Source organism: Triplophysa dalaica, chromosome 10 (genome assembly GCF_015846415.1).
Source record: "Triplophysa dalaica isolate WHDGS20190420 chromosome 10, ASM1584641v1, whole genome shotgun sequence".
NCBI classification, from domain to species: Eukaryota; Metazoa; Chordata; class Actinopteri; order Cypriniformes; family Nemacheilidae; genus Triplophysa; species Triplophysa dalaica.
Genome location: NC_079551.1, coordinates 8,063,514 through 8,086,723, shown reverse-complemented (window position 1 = coordinate 8,086,723; position 23,210 = coordinate 8,063,514). Strand labels below are relative to the sequence as shown.

Here is a 23,210-nt window from a genome sequence, read left to right as displayed (position 1 = left end):
GATCAGGAGCTTTGTTGTTAGGTAATTGCGATATTACTTCATGTAATTCTTCGAGTGTAACCTCTTTATCCAGAACTTGCTTCGCTTCAGCGCTAATGCTAGGAAGGTTCAACTGGGAAAAGAACTCGTCTATGGCTAGTTGGTCTGCCTCACACCTTGATTTATAGCCATCTTTGTAATATCCTGCAAAGCAATGGTTGATCTTCTTGGGATCAACAACGATGTTTCCGTTAGTCGTTCGAATTTCATGTATTGCTCGTGTTGCCTGATCCTGTTTCAGCTGGCGGGCAAGCAGTTTTTGGGGTTTTTCACCTATTTCGAATATTCTTTGTTTCATGCGAGAAAGTTTCTGAAATATGTTTTTTGAAAGTATTGAATTATACTCGCTTCGTAGGACTATTATTTTTTTGAGAGTGGCTTCGCTACTTGTTGATCTATAGTCCCTTTCCAGTTCGTCTATTCGCTCCTCGATTTCAGTCAGTTTAACTCTTTCTTGCCTGTTCTTTTTGGACTGGTACGCTATGATATCGCCCCTAATTACTACTTTAATTGTCTCCCATAAAACCGAATCAGATACATCCCCTTTATCATTATTTCCTAAGAAATGTATTAATTTACTTGATAAATATTCACAAAATTTGTCGTCGTTTAACAGTGTGTTGTCGAACTTCCAGGTGTAGGTTCCCCTGCACTCTTTTATTTTTAAATGAAGAGACACTGGGGCATGGTCTGATATTAACTTGGTGTGATATTGTGTCGAAACTGCATATTGCAATAACCTAGAGTCTATAAGGAAAAAATCAATCCTTGAATATGTTTTGTGAACAGACGAATAAAATGAAAAATCCTGATCTGCAGGATGCATAGCCCTCCAGCTGTCTATTAAATTGAGCTTTTTCGTGTAGTTATTTATTATACTTGAGGATTTACTCATTGTGGTCCGAGGGGGACGAGTATCTGATTTAGCATTTAGCACGCAATTATAATCACCGGCCATAATGACTTGTGAATGCAAAAAATCTGGTATGATTTTGAAGACTTTCTGAAAAAAAGGAGGATCGTCATAATTAGGGCCATATATATTCACCAAGGTGAGAGGTAAGGAGTTTATCTCCCCACATACAATCAGGTATCTGCCATTTATATCTGTAATTGTTTGCTTATGTATAAAAGGAATTGTTTTTTTAATCAAAATCGCCACACCCCTTGCCTTGGTAGAGAAATTCGATTGGTACACGTGTGACATCCACGGAGCCTTAATACTAAATTTTGCGGTAGACTTAATATGCGTTTCTTGAAGAAACACAATATCCGCTTGCAGTTTCTTGGGATGCGAGTACACTTTTTTCCTCTTTTCACTGGATTATTTAGTCCCCTTACATTCCAATTTAAAAGTTTCAATTGGCCGTCACCCTTACTATTTGTACTGTTACTCATTTTTTAATGTAAGGTGTGTTTTACGTGACATTTTTAAACACAGACTGTATTTAAACCTTTCACCTTTAACTCAAATGCACTCCTACACCCATGAACTCGAACTTTGTTAATTAAGAACAAAACCCTTTTGCATTAGTAGCCCCTCCCCCTCCCACTTTGTAGCATCCCGTTGTACAAACATAGATGCCCTCCCCCATACTATTAACATTTGCATCTGTCAACTCACCCTCGATGCAATCTGGCATACTGTCTACTAGACAGCTCCCCATTGATCTACTGACATCACTATAGAAACCCTGTAGTCTACCACTAACTCAAATATAATTTTTTTTTGTTAACGCTTATTGTCCACAGTGTCAAAGCAGCAACTCCTCAATTTCACCAGTTTTCCACAGCGCCTCTAAGGTAAACCTCTGCCAATTCCGGTGATTCAAAGACCCTTGTTTCCTTGCCACTTACAGTCACCATAAACTTTGATGGAAAACGAAAGCCACATCTCACTTCGTGCTCCCTGCATTTCTTCCGTATGTTGTCAAACTTTTGTCTCTGTTTTAAGACATCCGCTGCTAGATCCGGGAACACGTGAATTTTACGACCCTCATATTCCAAGGGTTTCGACCTCGCCAAGCGCAAGATGTTTTCTTTCACTTGATAGTGATGGAGTCTGACAATAAACGCCCGTGAACGGCCTTCTCTTGGAGGCTGTGGTGACCTGTGCGCCCTATCGATTTTGACTAGATTATCCGGGTTCTCCTCACCCAGTACCCGTGTCAGAAGTTTCGTCACGAACTCTGTAGGTCTACCATTTTCCACTCCTTCTTTAATGCCGACAATCCGAATATTTTGCCGTCGAGATCGTGATTCTAAATCGCTGGTCTTTTCCCTGAGCCGTTCACAGTCATTCTCCAGTCGTGCGCACAGACTCTCCAGCGACTCGATGCGAATTTCTTGCGCTTTTGTTGCCTCTTCCGTCTGGGACACCCTGTTTGATATGCTGGCGAGAGAAACGTTTACCTCTAACAAAGTTGTTGAAATGGCCTCGAGTTTTTTATGAAAAGAGCCACTCAAGTTCGCTATAGCCTCCATGATGTCCAGATTTGTCGGCGCCGTAGCCTTCACGCTAATTAGGTTAGCATTAGCTGACTGCTCCTCTGAGTTCTTCATTACACTTTCATCTTCCATATCCGCCTTTTCTGCCTTCTTGTGTCTTGTCAGCATTACGAAAGGAGGTTACTCAAAATAAATGTTCAGTCTCAGTCGACTTCAAGGTTTTTAATTGTATAAATTTTTTGATCAGTGAAGAGCTGTTAAAAACGCGTCTACTCCATTCAACACCTCAACAGCGCCCCAATAATGTTATTCTTACCACTACATAGACTACTCGGAAACCTTTTAAGTAACTCAGAGATGTTAACTTTCTCCCAGCATTTCTCGCAAATCACCCAACTTTGGGAAATTAATGGGTAAACCAGAATAATAGCTAAGTTCAGCCCTGCATGTGCAAAAGATTTCTTATAGACTTATAGTGGCAATGTTTTTTTTTTACAGAACTATGTCTTCAGAGGTTTATAAAGAGTTTTCACAATGCAGCGTTATGTTTTTGTTATCTTAGAATGAGCTTTTTTTATCTACATACACCACAGGTCCCCTCTTCTGTCAGCCGTTGTAGTGTTTCGAAAGGTAGGGGGAGGGTTAGAGTGAGTGGTTGCAATTCGCAACCATGCAGCCATATCGGTCTCTCGAAATCGGTCCCGGCCGCATCACCGGCCGACAGCTCATCCCCCCTTGGCCGGCCCCCTCCCATTCCACAGACTTCTTAACTGTTGTTTCCCGCTACCAGCTCTCCACACCTCACCAGGTTCCAGCACACATGGGAGTAAAGGAAAATGAGGTGGGGATAAAATAGCAAAACAAGATACAAGAGAAACAATATTCACGTTCAATTAAGTATATCAGAAATTAAGATTTGAATTTGAAATAAAGCAACAGAAGAATGGAAAGTAAAGTGGAATATTGAAAAACGAGGTAGATCTATTTAAAGCTTAAGTAACGTAAAGTAAATACATAATAGAGCCAATTTAAATAGTACAAACAATAGGGATACATCCAAACGGATTATGTTAGAAAACAATAACACGTGATTCTTGAGTGCAGTAAGAATGAACAAGAAAGGAATACGATAGAAGAAATGAGGAAAAGGGAAATTTTACAATTTAAATAAAATGGTCATCGAAAAGAAGTATACTGGAAGTCATTTATTTTAAGTATGCTTGTAAGCTTTCTTTAGGTAACCTTGCGTATATACTGATAGGTAACTATCTATACTTGTAGTACACTTCCAAGTACACTTCAAGGTGTATTGTTTGTAAACTACTATTTAGATATTATTTTACCCTTGAAATACTTGTAACATACCTCTAACCGTAGTGTACATGTACAGATGACTCAAAATCATACAGAATGTAGAGCTTTCATATAAAGAAGAATTCACAAAGCAGCGTTTGTGAGTCTTTAAGCATTTGATAGACATTACATTTCAGAATAAATAAAATTGTGTCCTAACTTAGAATCTGATTGTCCGAGCTGCACTTTTTAAAGAACTGATAAACAGACCAGGAGTGCTTTTTTATGTTCGATACATCCATTACTTGAATTAAACAAACTGACACAACTTTGAGAGGGTCTGGTAGATTTTATGTTATAAGCCAGTATGCAACACACAATACTTACCATCTATCCTTCCACTTGTTTCAGAACCCAACTTCTGCAAATGAAAGAGAAAAGGAGTCTATATAATCCATAAAGTATGGAGTAATACTAAAAGCTATCTATAAATCACACGTTTTCAACAGACAAAATTTACATTACCATTACATATCACTAGTTCAGGAATTCATGTGTTAATCTCCATACTAGTCTATATTATACTCATAACAACATAAAATCTTTTACAAATAATCTAAACAATAAATAGTTGCTTGTTTGCTAAACGGAATTCAACACGTGGAGAAATTAAAATAGAGAACTCACACGAAATGTTAACTTAGAACTCACTAAACATGACTGTTATGTCATTGAACAATGAAATAAAGCAATTCAGCAATAACAATATGCTAGAAAAGCATCAACATACCTCACCATTCTTCTTCACTTTCATTCCCTTCGGTAATGTTCAGATGGACTCTACCTACAAGCTGAACTGTGTAACTGCGCACGTGCACCAATATACACAAGGAACTTACACTTGTAAGTACATTTAATAAATTAGCATGTTGATTTTAATCGCATTCTATAATTCAGAGTTGTCATTGCTTAGTTAAACTAAAGAAAGAAAAATTTCCAATGCAGTTAAGAAACCATTAAAGTTGCACACATTTGTATTTATTTTATTTCAAACCAAGTCATACTTGTTACTGTGTAAACTAGATGTAAATTAATTATAAGACATGAGAAGATTATGAAGTATGTAAAACTCTGAAGTAAATAAACTTAAGTTGCTGCGGCAAAACTTGGCACTCATTTGCTTAAGTGTTTTTAGGTGGTTGCCATGATGTTGCAAAGGCGAGACAAGTTATGCACCAAAGTTTTGTCCAGAAACACAACTGAATAATAAGAAGAGCACTACTAACTTTGAGAAAAATGTATTTAATAGGCTACTCAAGCAAAAAAATAGACACAAGTACAGGCCATGTAGGCTTTACTTAGAAGTCAAAAGATTAGGTACAAGAATAGGCCAAATATATAACAATGGTCTTAGGAAATCTCAAATAAATTCTTGTTAATTTTTAACTCTACGAAGTCCGAAGTTTAGCCAGTAGATAATAGGTAATGGTAACTCTATTTTCCTTCATGAGTCGGCATTGAACTGGTTTAGTCAGTACTCACAGAAATGGCACAAGAAGAATACAAGGTGCTTGGTGATAAACTCTTCACATACAAAAAAATGGTTTTACCTTTGAAGGGCATTCATATCAATACAGTAGAATATGTGGACAGTTTGAGGGATTTTGAAATAAGGGATGAGGACGTCTTTCTCATTACCTTCCCGAAATCTGGTAAGTCTATCATTTACTTGTTTCACAAGCAAAAGTGATTCTTAGTAGTTGTCCTTACAAAATAAAACAAAGAACGCAAGACAAAGCAGGCAAAAGAAAAATGGCTTTAAGATGTTGTTTGATGTAGCAATCTCTAAATGTTCTGTTTCATTTTACTTCTAGCAAAAATCTAATTTGACTGAATCGATAAAATTTCAGACAATAAGTGTGTTTAGAAGGATCAGTCCATCCAAATCTCACACTTTCCTTTTTCCACAAAAACAGTCATTTTAAACTTGCTTTAGTCCCACTCGCAAATCTCTTTTGCAAACTTTTAAAAATGTTCAACTTTAGTCCTAATAAAACATTCTTGCATTCCAATTTAATGACGACTATATTTTAATTTCTATGTGATCCATAATTTCTTTAAAGAGTAGTTCTGTCCCAAATGTATGTTATGCTTGCCTGTATTACTCTCTTTCAGGAACAATATGGAGCCAGAGAATCATGACTTTATTGTATGAGAATGATTTGTCGGGAAAAGAAGGCGAAACCACGTACGAGCAGATGCCCTGGTTGGAGCTTCTCCAAAAGGGGAAAGATTACAACGCACGTCCATCCCCGAGACTCTTCTCCTCCCATTTACAAGAGCACTTGGTGCCTAATGGACTGCAACACAAAGGAAAAGTGTGTATGCGTTACAGATATAATTCACCAATGAAATGTCTTTCATGATTTACTTCCTTTTCTTCATTTAAGATCATCTACGTTATGAGAAACCCAAAGGATGTCATGGTGTCCTATTTTCATTTTTCCAAAAACATGAAGACCCTGGATTCTTCCAAGAACTTAGACGAGATGCTGGAAAAGTTTTTCACTGGATGGAGTGAGAGAACATTACTAAACCAATAACCTCTAATTTCATATGTAAAATGTCATTTCAACACAAATCTGGGCAAATAAATGTATACTATGGGGTGAAAGCATACGCAAACTAAAACACAAGCAGTATAAATTATGTTCTGTTTGGTTTGTAGCGGTCGGTGGATGTTGGTTTGATCACATCAAAGGATGGATCTCAAATAAAGACAAATACAACATTCTGATCCTGACTTACGAAGAGATGATCAAGGTGAGAAATGTTTCTATGTTGCACTTTTGCTATACAGTATATACTTAAAATCAATAGCTTTAGTGGAACAGTTCACCCAAAAATGTAAATTCTGTCATCAATTACTCACCTTAGAGTTGTTTAAAGTCTGTCTACATTTCTTTAATCTTATAAACACAAGGAAATATATTTGCTAGAATGCTTGTAAACAAACAGTTGTTGGCCACCATTGACCATAGAAGAAAAATGACAATGGTACTCAAAAGTGCCCCAGGGCTGTTTACTTTCCTACATTCCTCAATTTTTTTTATTTTGCGTTCAACAGAACAAAGACATTCAAAACAGATTTGAAACAAGTAAAGTGTGAGTAAATAAAGACAGAATATTCAATTTTGGGTGAACTGTCTATTTAAGACAACACATTTACATCCATTGAATTTTGACAGGACCTCAGATCCGTCGTTGTGAAAATCTGTGAGTTTGTGGGGAAGAATCTGTCAGACGCAGCGATTGATAAAGTTTTGGAAAAGGCCACTTTCAGCAACATGAAGAAAGACCCCAAAGCCAACTATGAATTCTTTCCTGAGGAGGTCACAGACCGTCCAAAAGGACTATTTGTGCGCAAAGGTCAGACAAAAGCATTTAATCATTTTGTAAAGAATTTTCGTCCATTGCAAGTTAAATATTTAAAGGTCCAGTGTTTGAAATAGCGGCATCTAGGGGTGAGGTTGCAAATTGCAACCAGCGACTCACTCCACTCCTCCCACCTCCCTTTCTCACAGGGCTAAGATGGCTGTGACGTTTTTGCTTCTTTGCCGAATAAGACGACATAGCCTATTTATGGAGCTCTGTAGCAGTCTGTCCGTATAGGGCTACTGTAGAAACAACATGACATATTCCATGTGAGGGGACCTGCGGTGTGTGGAGATAGAAAAAGCTCATTCTAAGACAATAAAAACATAACGCTTTATTATGTAAGGTCTTTATAAACCTCTTAATACATAGTTATATATATTATATTGCATTCCGGTCAATAGATCCTCCACAAACTACAAACGACCTTTAAATGACATAGCTTGTCCTTTTAAATGCACAAGACATAAATGCTACAAAGATGCAGGTGTTTTCAGTTAAAGGAATAAATGAAGAAATAACAAAAGTAGTTTGTGTATTAACAAGTTTGTCTTTAAATGTTATTGTAGTAAGTGTAAATGTGTAATGTTGTGTTAACGTAACCTTCTTAACATACTGTGTTACAGGAATAGTTGGAGATTGGAAGAACACATTGACTGTATCTCAGAATGAAGGATTTGACCGCGTCTGCAAGGGAAAATTGGAGGGCCTTCCACTTAATTTCATCTGGGACATCAAGGAGTTACACAATAATGAATAATAATGCATTGTGAGCTTTTCTCTGCATACTCTGTATGAATGCATATTAAGTAATAAAAAATATAAATCTGTATATAATAATGACCTCATATGAGAAGGATTAATGTTGATATATTAAATCCATAGTTAAGACATAAACAAGCAGACGATATAAATTCATTTTATCTCAATGATTCGGCATCAATCTAGTTTAGTCAGAATTCAAAAATGAATCAAGAAGAATGTAAGGTGCTCGGTGAGAAATTTTTCACAAGGAATGGTGTTACATGCGAAAGACACTCACATCATTTCCAAAGAATATATTGACCGTTTGAGTGATTTCGAAATAAGAGATGAAGATGTCTTTGTCTTTAGAAGAAATTAAAAAAAAACACAATGACTCTTGCTCTAATTGATAACAAGCCTACGTTAATTGATAACAAGCAATAAAACTATGAAGTATAAAAATGATGAATTGATGATGAATTGAAAATGATATTGCATGTAAGTTTATGAAGTTTATTCAAACATATATATAAAGCTGATAAAATACAAAACTTAAAAGAACACAAAAAAGAACTGAACTATTTTCATATTTATATACAGTACAGGGCAGAGAGTCTGCAGAAGGGGAAAGATTACAGCGAGACTCTTCTCCTCCTGTTTACACGGGCACAGACGACTGCAAGAGAAAGGAAAAGTGTGCATGAGATAAATTTTACACAAACAATTTGATATATTTAGTTTTAACCAATCGAGCTGTCTTGATGTCATGCTTGCTATTTAATGCATTTTTGTGTCCTTGGGGTTGAATAAATGTTCTGTTTGGTTCTTAGTGCTTGATGGATGTTGGTTCCACCACATCATAGGATGTATCTCATACAAAGACAAATACATCTTGTTCCTGACTTACAAAGAGATGATCAAGGTGAGAATGTGTGAGCGGATTCTGAGTAAAATTCAATGTGTATATAATTGTTTGTGTTCATTTTAAGAAAGAAAGTTATGAGGATTATAATGATAAAAGACTTTTTCTTATCTCATACACACTTTTTCTCTCTCTTGCAGTCCTCTGTGCCTGTGTAAAGGAGGAGAAGAGTCTCGCTGTGATCTTTTCCCTTCTGCAGACTCTCTGCCCTGTACTGTAGATAAACATGTAAATAGTTCTGTTCTTTTTTCTGTTCTTTTTTCATATACTAAAAAATATATTTTTTTTGTTACCTTTATATATGTGTTTGAATAAACTTTATAAACTAACATGCGATATCATTGTGCGATATCATTCTCATCATTGTTTTATACTTCATAGTTTTATTGCTTACTGTTGACTACAGCAGGAGTCATTTTGCACTTAAAAAAAAAGACTTTGTATGTTATAAACTTACCAGACATCAGCAAGGTAATGACAAATCAACAACAGTATGTCTTAAGAGGTTTGTAAAGACCTTACATAATGAAGCGTTATGTTTTTATCGTCTTAGAATGAGCTTTTTCTATCTACATACACTACTGTCCCCTCACATGGAATTCGTCATGCTCATTTCTTTTGGACTTCAGTGTTTGGAGACGTGAATTGACGTAAAGCTTGGCGAACAGTGGATACTTTTTTATTGATAATAAAGTAAAAGAAGTGTCCATTAAAATAGTGCATTGGATATATACAGCTAAACATGTGCTGGAAAGTTTTAAACTGAATATTCACTACTCTTGTTGTTTTTTTCATATTGAATAAGAAACCATATAGTTTTCCATGGCATTCACACAAAATGTTTTGGGTTAATGTGGAACGTTTTTTTATGAAGAGTTAAACATTGCTTTACAGCTGACGGGATTTGACATATTGCTGTACTTTAATGATCAAGGTTTGGATAAAGATGAAATATATCTTAAACAATCGTTAATTTTACAGGGAAATTTTAACATTCCTGAAATGAAATGATTGTTTATTTTAATATTTCACAAAATTGTACAACTAAAAGCAATCAGAGCTTTTAAAATTACGAACAAATATGCTATTGTTGATTAACCCTATACTTTTATTATTTATTTTATTTTTCTCTCTCTTTTTTGCTCCAAGTAATCAGACTCCGGCTTATATAATGTGAATGTTTCTCTTTGTATTCACGATATGGCATTAATAAAAGCAACAACGACATCAAAAATACATTCATTGGCTTCTGTTCTTCCTAAATTCGCAGCTGTTTAGCAGTAATTTCTGACACGACAACAGTTTGCATCATGTTTATAAGACATGTTTCTGAACTGGATTAAAGGTATATTTCATGAGGTAAGTTAGGTTAAGATATTTGTTTTTACAGCCAAGCTATAGTTTACGTCACACAGAACGTGAGCTTTCTGTTCACAATGCAGGTTACATTACGATGGACAATTGGTTGTGTGCTGTATTCATCCAAAACTACTGAAAATGACAAAAAGAGAAATGTTTGTGACAACGCAGGACATTATATGACAACAATATATATTTGAAGATGTAAGTGTTAAAACCATTCCAAAAAACGTACATAAAATCTGATCTGATCATCCGGGCTTGAAAAGTTTATGCAATGAATGTCAAGGGAAGACATCTTTAATTCACAATGTGTTGTTTGTTTCTTGAGTGTATGCTTGTTTTCTGTCCACGTCACAGTTTTTATAATGCAGTCACTAACATTAGATGATTTACACTGTGAAGATAAACCTCAGTAGAATTGTGGTCCGTGAAAAGGAGTTCCTGGAAAGGCTGGACAAAGTGCTGAAAGTCAACTGGCTTTATGTCAATAACACATCCTCCTACATCAATATACATAATCAAAAGAAAAAAAATCAAACAATGTTGTTAGACACAGTATACATTGGACATTTTCCAGATAATACAAGAACACAATCTATCATGTATTTCTATTATTAGAGCAGATATTTCTAAAACCTTTCTTGTATTAAGTGTTTGTGCCAAGTGACTCAAAGCTTGAAATGTAAGTAAAAATAAAAAGCTAAAAGGGGGTGTCATAGATATTTTCTTAGCTTTATACAGGTGAAATTTCACAAGAAGTATAATTTATTTCAGTGTTTTGTCGAGAAGAGCCAGTGTTAAAGTCCAAGACAATAATCATAGGATTATCTTTGACAATGAACTTATGAAATCAAAAATCAGCATAAACACTTTCAAAAATCTTGTGAAAACTACCGCTGCAGAAGAAATGTGTAAGTGTTTCTGGTTTAAGTTTAAAATTAACTTAATGGTCAGACGTCCTTATTAAACTTATTAATGAAAGCATTACATGGATAATATCTGTGCAATGTCTTAAAATTTATTTCCTTTACCTTATTGGGCAATACGAAACTATTACATTCTCACCATATTTTCTCAATAAAAGAGATGTGAAAAAATGGGCTTCCGTTTCACAAGTGCATTTGGACAGAAACAAACATTTTGGATGAGACACTTTCTAATAGGAAAATTGTTACATTTTCTATCTATAATATGTTCACCTCCAATAACAATATTTGCGATCTCTTTGCCAATCGCGTCATAAAGATGTGTTTTTAACAAGATGAAGCAATCTTATACTCTCCGTTTAGCTATCCATCACCATTCCACACTCCAGCCCAGTATGTGAAGGGAATGCACCAAATATCTGTTTGCAAACCACCATAAATCTCTAAAAGAAGAAGCCGCTGTTATCGCGATATCTTGTTGTGAAGAAAAGGCGGATACGTTGAGAGGCAGGTTACCCAGGCAACAACCGCACGAACTGTAAACATTCATCAGCTTCTGTTCTTGTTCAATTTGAAGCAGGTTAGCAGATATTTCCAGACACAACTTTTAAGGTTTGTTTCATCTGGTAGCTTTTGGTATGTAATAGTTTACCTCACACAGATCGTAAACCGCCTTGAAGCTTTCCGTGTACGATCACGATTCTGGCTGCATTACGACGGTAAATTGGTCGTGCAGTACGAGGGGCTGTATTCATCCAAAACTGAAGAAAGAACTTTAAAAAATGCAGGACAATTTATCACTACAATATACACTGTATATATATATATACATATTAGATGAACATTTTATAACCATCCCTAAAAACGTATGTAAAAAATGTTCCGTGAACTGTTAGACGTGTGAATGTGTAATATCGCAGTTATCCACTGGGGGGCGTCATAGGTCTCGGCTGAAGAAAAGGGGAAATCTGATCTGGGCTTGAAAGGTTTATGGAGTAAATTTTAAGGGAAGACATCTTTTATTCACATTTCTTTTGGTTTGTTGAGTGTATGCTCCTTTTGTGTGCAGGTCACAGATTTATCATGCAGACACCAGATTATTTGGAGATAGACCTCAGTAGATTGGTGATCCACAACGAGAAGTTCCTGAATATTCTGGAAGAAGTGATGAAACTCAACTGGCTTCATGAAAGAATCCAGCCGGTATGTTTAGTTGTACAGTAATTGTGAGCTCTGTCAGTGCTGTACATGCACATTTTTTATATAGTCTGCCCTACACTTTACAATTAAATTTGTAGTTTTTTAGACGCAGATTTTCACATTTTAATTTCAGCTTACAAATACATTTTTGAGAGTTAGATCAGCACTGTGGTCGGTTATTTTTTTATTAAATCTTTTTCAAATATTTCTTAGGAGAAGTCAGAATTGATGGCAAGAACTCTTAGTTCCCTTGCCTCTCGTGCTGTGGAGAACAATCATTTCATCGATCTTCAAGTCCTCCTAGAACATGTAATCAACTAACTGTTACAATGTTTATGTAAAAATATGCTGTAACCAACACAGCAAACAGTGAAATTCATAATTGGAAAATCTTTTTCATTTTTGATAATCACTTGAAGGTGGATGTCAATTCTGAAGACTATATGGGATATACACCTCTCCATACAGCCTGTCTGTTGGGAAATGGAGAAATGGTTATGTTCCTACTGGACAATGGTGCAGTGAACCGCTCTAAACATTGCCCATTACACTTGGCCATTAAGAACAGGTAATCTCAAGCATTTATGTAATTTAATCAGACTGTGAACTCAATGAGCTCCAATGATTTGTTTGTTTAGCTGCATTGATATTCAACTACTAAAGAGCCATTCATTCATTTATGTTGCCCAATCTTACCTTGGAAGAATCCCATAGTTTCAGGCCAAATTAATAGTTCAGTTTCTTGACAAGCATCAGGCGTAACACCAGACCTATTGAATGGGGGTGTTTCCATCTCTTCATGAACAAAAACTATTCAACTGTTCATTGTCAATTTCAAAAACAGTTTTCAAAGGTGGTTTATCACAATTTGACATGTTGAATTAGAGATGCTCAGTTGCCCATACATGTAACTGTGATGGACTGGCAACCTGAAAGTGTGTATGGAAATAAATCTTTAAATTGCTCAAATAGTTCTTCTAGTATGAACTGCTCCCATATTTTTAGCATATAGACTGCTGTGTCTTGTAGGAATTTTCTAGTTATCGAGCTCCTGAGGTGGAAAGGGTTCACTGTTAAACTACACCCAGTGAGAATTGGCGTGGAATTGATCCAGTAAGCACTAATTTAGTCAATTCTTTCATTTTTACTAATAGAGTGGATCTAAAAAGTCTACACACCCTTGATCAGATTGCAAGGTTAAAACCTGGTTATTGAAAAAAAAATTATTTTCATTTAAATGATTCTTTTTGTTATTCACTTAAATATATAGGTTGCAATTTTACAGTTAAGGTGGAACATGTTCCGACATGATTCTTCTTGATTTCCTTTTTTACATGACAAAAAAAACAGCAATTTTAACAAAAGTGTGTAGACTTTTTCGATCCACATATAACTGTATATGGGAAACAAGAAGCATTTTTTCTTAAATTACACACATTTTCTAAAATATATTATTTAACATATCTTTATGCCACAAATGGTTTTGTTTCAACTGTCCCTCTACAGAACAGTACGAAAGAGAGATCATGCGCTACTGCATGCCTGGTTTCTCTCAGGGGTGGACATGGACACCTCTGACTACAATGGGTGGACAGCAATGAAGGAGGCTGTTCGCTTGGGGGAAAACACCATGATAACCAAGCTAGTGCACTTACAGAAGCACGCCACTGGTATAAAAACTTTCTTATTGAACAATATTAGAAGTGGACATTATAAAATGATCTTCATGCTATTTTCTATAGTACAAATAAAAAAGCTGTTCAATCTTTTTTCTCTGATAATTACAACTGTATTCTTTTCTTATGTGATAATTACTGCAGAGCCTCGGCAGTTTGTTATGTATATGTTACTTTGTGCAAAATATTTATATTTTAAAACTGTTTGTGTTCAATTAAAGAAAGAAAGTTCTAAGGATGTGTAAATGAGGAAAGACATTTTGTTTCATTTTGTTGTGAACTTTTTCTTAACTCATGCACACTTTTCCTTTCTCTTGCAGTCGTCTGTGCCCGTGTACAGGAGGAGAAGAGTCTCGCTTTAATCTTTCCCCTTCTGCAGACTCTCTGCCCTGTACTGTAGATAAACTTGTAAATAGTTCTGTTCTTTTTCTTTTTGTGTTCTTTTGTCAATAAGATTGGTGTTTTATCTGCGTTATAAATGTGTTTGAATAAACTTTATAAACTAACATGCAATATCATTTTGTCTTGCATTCTCATCATCGTTTTATACTTCATAGTTTTATTGCTTACTGTCGACTACAGCAGGAGTCATTATGCTTGTAAAAAAAGACTTTGTAAGTTATAAACTTACCAGACATCAGCAAGGTAATGAAAAATCAACAAAGACATGTCATCATCCCTTATTTCAAAATCCCTCAAACTATTCTTTGGAAACGATGTGTTTGGTATTTTTCACAGAGCACCTTTTATATTGAGTTCTGACTAAACTTGATTGACATGAAATGGTTTTTTATCGTATGCTTGTTAATAAGATGGGAGTTAATAGATCAACAAGAATCCTTCTCATGATCAAAATAAAACCAGGCAATATGCAAGACGTGGAAAAGGGCTTTTTATTGCTATAAATATGGAAGGCCATGATACAACACGGACAACCATAAGGTGATTAAACCAAAACGGACTGACACAGGACAAGAGAAACACGGGTTTATAAGGGAATTCAAACAGTGAGATAACGAGGAACAGCCAAAGAAAAGAGCTGAAAATCAGAAACCCCAGGTGAAACATGGAAACTGTACTGAAAGAATTAACAAGGTAACAAGAGGGGCTGGTTCAACACGGACTCCAGACACATGGCGAGCTGTCACAACAAAGCCATGTGCCCGACACAAACTGCTATAAATATGGAAGGCCATGATACAACACGGACAACCATAAGGTGATTAAACCAAAACGGACTGACACAGGACAAGAGAAACACGGGTTTATAAGGGAATTCAAACAGTGAGATAACGAGGAACAGCCAAAGAAAAGAGCTGAAAATCAGAAACCCCAGGTGAAACATGGAAACTGTACTGAAAGAATTAACAAGGTAACAAGAGGGGCTGGTTCAACACGGACTCCAGACACATGGCGAGCTGTCACAACAAAGCCATGTGCCCGACACAAACTGAGGACAGAGACAAAAAACCCATAGGTGCTAGACCAGACAGAAGCTTTATGTTATTATTGTCTTAGAATGAGCTATTTCTATCTACATACACCGCAGGTCCCCTCACATAGAATTCGTCATGCTCATTTCTTTTGGACTTCAGTGTTTGGAGACGTGAATTGACGTAAAGCTTGGCGAACAGTGGATAGTTTTTTATTGATAATAAAGTAAAAGAAGTGTCCATTAAAATTATGCATAGGATATAAACAGCTAAACATGTGCTGGAAAGTTTAAAACTGAATATTTACTACCATTGTTGTTCTTGTCATATTGAAAAAGAAACCATTTATTTTTTATTTTTCCATTGCATTCACACAAAATTGCTTTGGGTTGATATGAAACGGTTTATTATGAAGAGTTAAACATTGCTTTACAGCTGACGGGATTGGACATATTACTATACTTCAATGATCAAGGATTGGATAAAGATGTAATATATCTTATACATTTGTTAATTTCACTGTGAGATTTTGCATTCATTAAATGAAACGGTCTGACTCCAAACCAACATGTTCTCATCCAAAACTGAAGAAAGAACTTAAAAAAATGCAGGACAATTTATCACTACAATATACACTGTATATATATATGTAACAGAGTTTAAATAATGTTGTTAAATTCATGCATTAATTGGGAAAACTCGACGTTGGCTGTTGCGTCACCTGCATTAGCATGCGTGATATTAAGGGCGGAGCTACGTCAACACCAGCAGAGTTTCACATCTCTGGCAGTTGGTAAGTCGCATCAATAAGCGCTGCGTTATAAACAATGAGTTTAGATTGATTTATCTCTGTTTATTTCATTCAAGACTTTATGCAACGTTAATGCGCTGTCCTTTAACCAGCTTTTGGTCGTGTTTGTCCCAGGTATGTGTTATATTCAGATTTGTCACGTTCAGAGTTGAGTATTAGCATTAACGCACGTGCTATGTGCTCGCACGTGCTGACCTGTGTAACTGCGCCATTTTAGATGTGCGTTTTCTCTCTTAATATCTCACTTATACAAAATATGTAAAAGATGGTTACTTAAGTTTATAATTTCTCTGCATTTATGTGATTTGATGAGAACAGAGAAAGTGATTTTATATTTTATTTCTTTAATGTATGTTTTATCCACTATATGTTATGTATATTCAGCAGAGTTTCACATCTCTCGCTGTTGACTTTATGCAACGTTGATGCGCTGTCCTTTAACCAGCTTTTGGTCGTGTTTGTCCCAGATTCCAATAAAGAGATCTTGAGTGACCATCCACCTGCTCTCAGTGTGATTCCATCCACGCAAAAGAAGACCGTCACATTGGTGCCGTGACCCGGATTTGGAGTGAGGTTTAGAGGGGTGAATGTAACAGAGTCAAGCCGGTGAAGTGCTGAGCAAGTATGTAAACCTCACTCATCTGCTTCAACTACTCTCTAGCGACAGACGCTAGAGGCTGCGGTCGTTAGCCTCCTCGCTAGTTCGCGTGACTCCCGTGCAGAACCGACTCGGTTCGAAGCCCGCCTGGAGCAGGTGTGGTCCGTTCCGTCACATATATACATATGTAACCCCAACATCTAATTAGGGATTAGGAGTACTCAACAAAGCACAAACCACAGTCTGTTTCTCTGCACAAATGTATTTATTCAACAATAATAAGAATAACTCAAGGATAAATGTAATGGGCAAAGAAACTGAGTTAAACAAAAACGACAAGACACTTTTGAACACCTACAGAGCATGGGGCCCACCAGTTATATCACATAGAGAATACTCCACCAATAAGTGCCCACTCACACTACATCACAAGAGAAAGCAAAGGTTCACTTCAAATTCCAGACAACGGTAATCACCCAAAATCAAAATCACAACACCTATATACCTTCACCTTGGCGGAGTAATTCACATGGCATACACAAGCGAGAACCCCACAGTTCGTGGGTCCACAATGGATAGAAAACAAACAAACAAAGTAAGAAAGTAAAGATACAAAAATAACTCAAATCACGTTGCCATAAAGGACCCGGTTTAACATTTGGATCATACCAAGATACCCATTAAGCCATCATAATTTCTGGTAAAGAAAACAAGAAAAGTAAAAGTAAACGGCAATCATGCATTCTCTGCAAAAGAAGAAACACAAAGTATAATTGCCATATAAAAAGTTACTATAATTAAAAGCATTTACAATCAAGTATAAAACAAATTAAACTATCAAACGTTTAAACTTAATCCACGAATTTAGTACGGATTAATACCTGCATTTACATGCTTAAATCTCTGAGGCACCCAAAGTACGCTGATCCAAACAGGCACTAAAACAAGAGGCAGATATAAATATTAAAACCAAGCAAACTCGCAATAGCAAAAAGGATTGGACTAAAATTACCATTGATGCTCTAAAATAGGTCTGCTTTATTCTTTGAAGCAACAAACAACATTTTCTGATGGGGCACTCACCAATTCAGTTCTGTTAATCAATGATTTTATCATCAGCTCTTACACAGCCTTAAGTACCCACACCACATGGTGCTTCAAAGAGGAAGTCCCTAAAATTGGACTTCCTTTTATAATAATCTGACCTGTGGGATTTGTAGTTCATCTCATTTGTAGTCCCTATATCTTTTACCCCATTACACATATTAGATGAACATTTTATAACCATCCCTAAAAACGAATGCCAAAAATGTTCCGTAAACCTTTTAGATGTGTGAATGTGTAATACTGCAGTTATCCACTGGGGCGTCATAGGTCTCGGCTGAAGAAAAGTTGAAGGCTACAGAACATAGACATCTGATCAGGTGCCAGTTGCATAATCTGCTTGACTAGTCGTCTGTTTTTTTCTTCAAGACTGGTCATAACTTCAAGTCAGTTACATAAAAATGCAAATTGGTCTCATTGAAATATGAAACACAAGACCGATTAGTCCTAACTAATTGCTAGTCCGTGAGAATAGTTGTTGAGACTTTTTAGCTATACAACTGGCCCCCGATCATCACTCGGGCTTGAAACGTTTTTAGAGTGAATTTAAAGGGAATATTACTTTCATTCAAATTTGTGTTTTTGTTTGTTGAGTGTATTCTTCTTTTCTGTCCACTTCACAGTTTTATAATGCAGACACCAGGTGCTTTAAAGATAGACCTCCATAAGAGTGTTGTGTTGTGTGATGGACCACCCCTGCACATGTTGGAGGAAGTGATGCAACTCAACTGGCTTGATATCAGAAGCCAGCAGGTATGTTTAGTTGTGAGCCGTGTCAGATGTGCTTTACGTTCACATTTTTTATATATTCACTATACAATTCAATTTGTATTGTTTTTAGACGCAGCCTTACACATTTAAGTCTAGTTTGTGAATTCATTTTTGAGAGTTATATCAATGCTTTGGTCGTCTGTTAATTTGATTAAAACATCTATTTCCCAGGGGAAGCATATATTGATTGAAAAAACCCTTCCCTCGTTTGCGTCTAATGCTGTGAAGAACAATGATTTCAACTCTCTTCTAGTCCTCCTAGAACACGTAATCTAACTCATTGTTACAATTTTTCATGTGAGAATATATCTGAACCAACACAGCAAATAGTGAAATGTGTAATTGGCAAAATTTTGCCTTTTCTTCTACATTTCTGACAATCGTTTGAAGGTGGATGTCAATTCAGGAGACTATAATGGACATACACCTCTCCATACAGCCAGTGAATTGGGCAACTTGGACATGGCAATGTTCCTGCTGGGAAAAGGGGCTTCACCTGAATTCACCAACAGCTTTGGACAACGGCCATTCCACTTGGCTATTAAGAACAGGTAAAAAAAGCCTTTTTGGAATTTAAACAGGCTGTGAACTCAATGGGGTGGTTTCCCGGACAGGGTTTAAGTCTAGACTTAAAAAAAATGTAAGAGCTGTCTAAACTAAAATTGCACTGACATATGTTAAAATACATCAGTGGAGTTGTTTTGTTTTAAAAAGCACACAAGTCATGTTTTTAAAAACTACCTTAATGTCCTAAATTACCTAAGGCCTATAGTCCCGGTTTAAAATAACCCCTATCTGGGAAACCAGCCCAAGAAGTTTTTTTGTATAGCTAAATTGACATTCACTAGCCATTCATTCATTTATTGCCATGTTCAAATAGAGATGCTCAATTGACCTTATATGTAACTGTGATGGACTGGCAACCTGAACAGGTGCATGGAGATAAAAAGTTAAACTACTAAAAATAGTTCTTCTATGACATGCTCCCGGATTTATCAGGTATAGACTGCTGTGTCTTGTAGGCATTTTAGAGTTATCAAGCTTCTGCGGTTGAGAGGGTTCACTGTGAAACTACACCCAGTGAGAATTGCCATTGAAATGATCCAGTAAGCAGTAATTTTGTCAATTCTTTCATTTTTTTCACTTACATATGTATATAAGCAACAAGCATTTTTCCCCAAATTGCACACATTTTCTATAACACATACATATCTATGAGTCATAAATGGTTTTGTTTCAACTGTCCCTCTACAGAACAGTACGAAAGAGAGATCATGCGCTACTTCATGCCTGGTTTCTGTCAGGGGTGGACATGGACACCACTGACTACAATGGGTGGACAGCAATGGAGGCGGCTGTTCATTTGGGGGACAAAACCATGATCACCAAGCTAGTGCACTACAGAACCACGCCACTGGTATAAAAAAAACTTTCTTATTGAACAATATTAGAAGTGGACATTTAAAATGATCTTCATGCTATTTTCTATAGTACAAATAAAGAAGCTGTTCAATCTTTTTTCTCTGATAATTACAACTGTATTCTTTTCTTATGTGATAATTACTGCAGAGCCTCGGCAGTTTGTTATGTATATGTTACTTCGTGCAAAAAATATATATATATTAAACTGTTTGTGTTCAATTTTCTTGTGTTCAAGAAAGTTCTAAGGATGTGTAAATGATGAAAGGCATTTTGTTTCATTTTGTTGTGAACTTTTCTTAACTCATTCACACTTTTCCTTTCTCTTGCAGTCCTCTGTGCCCGTGTAAAGGAGGAGAAGAGTCTCGCTTTAATCTTTCCCCTTCTGCAGACTCTCTGCCCTGTACTGTATATAAACATGTAAATAGTTCTGTTCTGTTCTTTTTTCTTTTGTGTTCTTTTGTCAATAAGATTTGTGTTTTATCAGCGTTATAAATGTGTTTTAATAAACTAACATTGAATATAATTTTGTCTTGCACTTCATCATCGTTTTATACTTCATAGTTGTATTGCTTACTGTCGACTACTGCAAGACTCATTATGCACTTAAAAAACGACTTTGTAAGATATATACTTACCAGACATCAGCAAGGTAATGACAAATCAACAAAGAAATGTCGTCATCCCTTATTTCAAAATCCCTCAAACTGTCTTAAACATGGTAACACCATTCCTTTGTGTGTGAGGAGTTTTTCACCGAGCACCTTGTATTCTTGTCGAGCGATGTCTGAGCTCTGACTAAACTAGATTCACATGAAATGGGATTGTATCGTATATGCTTGTTAATGTCTAAAATTGACAGAAAATAGATCAACATGAATCCTTCTCATGATCAATATAAAACCAGGCAAATATGCAAGAAGTGGAAAAGTGCATGTTATTGCTATGAATATGGAAGGCCATTATAATATACAGATTCATATTTATTTATACTTTAACCTGTATATGCAGAGAAGAGCTCAAATGTGTATCTTAGATTTTGAAGCAAAATGCATTATTATTAAGTGGTGTAACTAATGTCCCAGATGAAGTTAAGAGGAAGGCCCTTCTAACTTCCGGGTAGACGCGGTCAAATCCTTCATTCAACGCTACAGTCAGAGTTCTTCCAATCTCCAACTGTTCCTGTATGTTAAGAGGGTTACGTTAATACAACATTACACATTTAAACCTAAATACGTCTTAAAGACGAACTTGTTAATAATCAAAATACTACTTTTGTTATCTCTTCATTTATTTCTTTAACTGAAAAACAGTTGAATGAGTCGCAAATTGCAAGTCGCAAACTCACCCCTAGATGCCGCTAAATGTCATACACTGGACTTTAAAATCTTTTAACTTGCAATGGATGAGAATGATTATACGATTTTGTCTGACTTTAGCGAACAAATAGTCCTTTTGGACAGACTGTGACCACATCAGGAAGGAATTCGTAGTTGGCTTTGGGGTCTTTCTTCATGTTGCTGAAAGTGGCTGTTTCCACAACTTCATCAATCGTATGACAAATTCATACGACAAATTCTCCACCACAAACTCACAGATTTTCACAACGACGGCAAAAGAATCAGTAGATGTAGCTGAAAACGTTACATGTAAATTTGTTGTGTTAAAGGGACCGTTTAGGGAAAAAAATAATTTTGTCTTCATTTCCTCACTCTTGAATTGTTTCAAATCTGTATTCATTTCTTTGCTCTGTTGAACACAAAATAAAATATTTTGAAGAATGAAGAAAAGCAAACAGATCTGAGGGAAATTTATTGTAATTCTTCCTACGGTAGTAAATGGTGGCCCACAACTTTTTGGTTACAAGTAGTCTTCCAAATATTATGTATACAGGCTTTAAACAACTCGAGGGTGAGTACATGATGACAGAATTTTCTTTTTGGGTGAACTGCTCCATTAAAGCCATTGATTTGAAGTATATATAGCAAAAGTGCCATACAACAACAAAAGAAATTACCTAGAACATATCTTTGTAAGTCAGGATGTTGTATTTGTCTTTATTTGAGATCCATGTGATGAGATTTTTATGCTTTGTAATCTTTCCCCATCTGCAGAAATCCAGGGCATCTGCTCGTCCTTGATAGTCCAATGATAAATTAACAATAATTAATACAGCTGTATTAATACTTCGTGTATTTACCACTTAACATTTTATTTAGACCACGAAACAAATAGTTTTTAATTTCCTGTCATGTCACGTACTATCACCAGGGCTCTCTTAAAGTAGGCTACCACAGCGGTACGAGCACCAAAGTTTGAGTACCACTGTCCTACAGTATCACAAATGCTGACACTGCGATTTTTGTTACATGTCATGTGAATGGGAACTGTGGCGTATGGGATTGCAATCACATGAGGGTAATTATAATGATGACAGTATTTTAACATTTAGGTAAACCATCCCTGTAAATATAGATCTTCTGAATATCATATACCAAAAATCAATGCTCTGTTCTTCTCATTGCTTCACTTTCAAACTTCTTCCAATGCTAAACTGTATGTGTGTGTGTGTATGTTCGATTAGTAAGTGTCTAGTCAAGCTAATAAAGTCCTGTTTTATTTCACACGTGATGTTATTTGTAGTTCATGTTTATAATCTGAAGTCTGTAAACATGCAGATTCTTGCTACCTGCTCAAAATGCTAAGTGATTTCCTCACATCATGAACTTTTATCCAGATAAGTATAATTGATCATATTCAACTGAATTCATCCCAATTTGGGCTGATCTTTGTTTCCCTTACAGAGGGTGGTGGAGAATATATTGCTTATAATTGTGATCAAAGCTCATGATAATTCTTATAAATTTGGTGAAGAATAGTGTTTAAATAATACTGTTCTTCATTGATTACTCTACACCTTCATCATTACCCTTCAGCTTCAACTTTATTTTACTGTATTTCATATACAGTTTAAGGATCTCTCCTCTTGTTACCTTACTGTAGGATGTTACATATACCATCATGTATTG

General features: G+C 36.0%; 2 protein-coding genes across 10 annotated transcripts; both read left to right on the top strand.

The window, feature by feature from the left end:
* The first annotated feature begins 5,280 nt into the window (after positions 1–5,280).
* LOC130429773 (amine sulfotransferase-like) lies at positions 5,281–14,551 on the top strand. 5 transcript variants are annotated; one of them, XR_008907685.1, is made up of 14 exons: positions 5,281–5,492; positions 5,956–6,158; positions 6,231–6,357; positions 6,509–6,603; positions 7,029–7,209; positions 7,842–7,984; positions 8,565–8,653; positions 8,790–8,881; positions 9,022–11,781; positions 12,239–12,372; positions 12,583–12,678; positions 12,789–12,937; positions 13,399–13,482; positions 13,876–14,551. XR_008907685.1 is itself a non-coding variant. In XM_056758532.1 (6 exons), exons 1-6 carry the CDS (start codon positions 5,327–5,329, stop codon positions 7,973–7,975), a joined length of 906 nt encoding a protein of 301 aa, XP_056614510.1. In that variant the 5' UTR covers positions 5,281–5,326; the 3' UTR covers positions 7,976–8,058. The 5 variants fall into 5 exon arrangements, 2 of the variants coding, with proteins under 2 accessions (XP_056614510.1, XP_056614511.1); XR_008907686.1 differs by having other exon boundaries at positions 8,560–8,653; positions 9,022–11,749; XR_008907684.1 differs by having other exon boundaries at positions 8,560–8,653.
* Positions 14,552–16,207: 1,656 nt separating this feature from the next.
* Positions 16,208–20,701, top strand: LOC130429778 (60 kDa lysophospholipase-like). Of its 5 annotated transcripts, none has more exons than XM_056758555.1 (8): positions 16,208–16,267; positions 16,757–16,911; positions 18,615–18,744; positions 18,934–19,029; positions 19,153–19,313; positions 19,785–19,868; positions 20,017–20,179; positions 20,514–20,701. In XM_056758555.1, exons 3-8 carry the CDS (start codon positions 18,622–18,624, stop codon positions 20,529–20,531), a joined length of 645 nt encoding a protein of 214 aa, XP_056614533.1. In that variant the 5' UTR covers positions 16,208–16,267; positions 16,757–16,911; positions 18,615–18,621; the 3' UTR covers positions 20,532–20,701. The 5 variants fall into 5 exon arrangements, with proteins under 5 accessions (XP_056614533.1, XP_056614532.1, XP_056614531.1 ...); XM_056758554.1 differs by having other exon boundaries at positions 16,265–16,403; XM_056758553.1 differs by lacking the exon at positions 16,208–16,267 and having other exon boundaries at positions 16,275–16,911.
* The last annotated feature ends 2,509 nt before the right edge of the window (positions 20,702–23,210 follow it).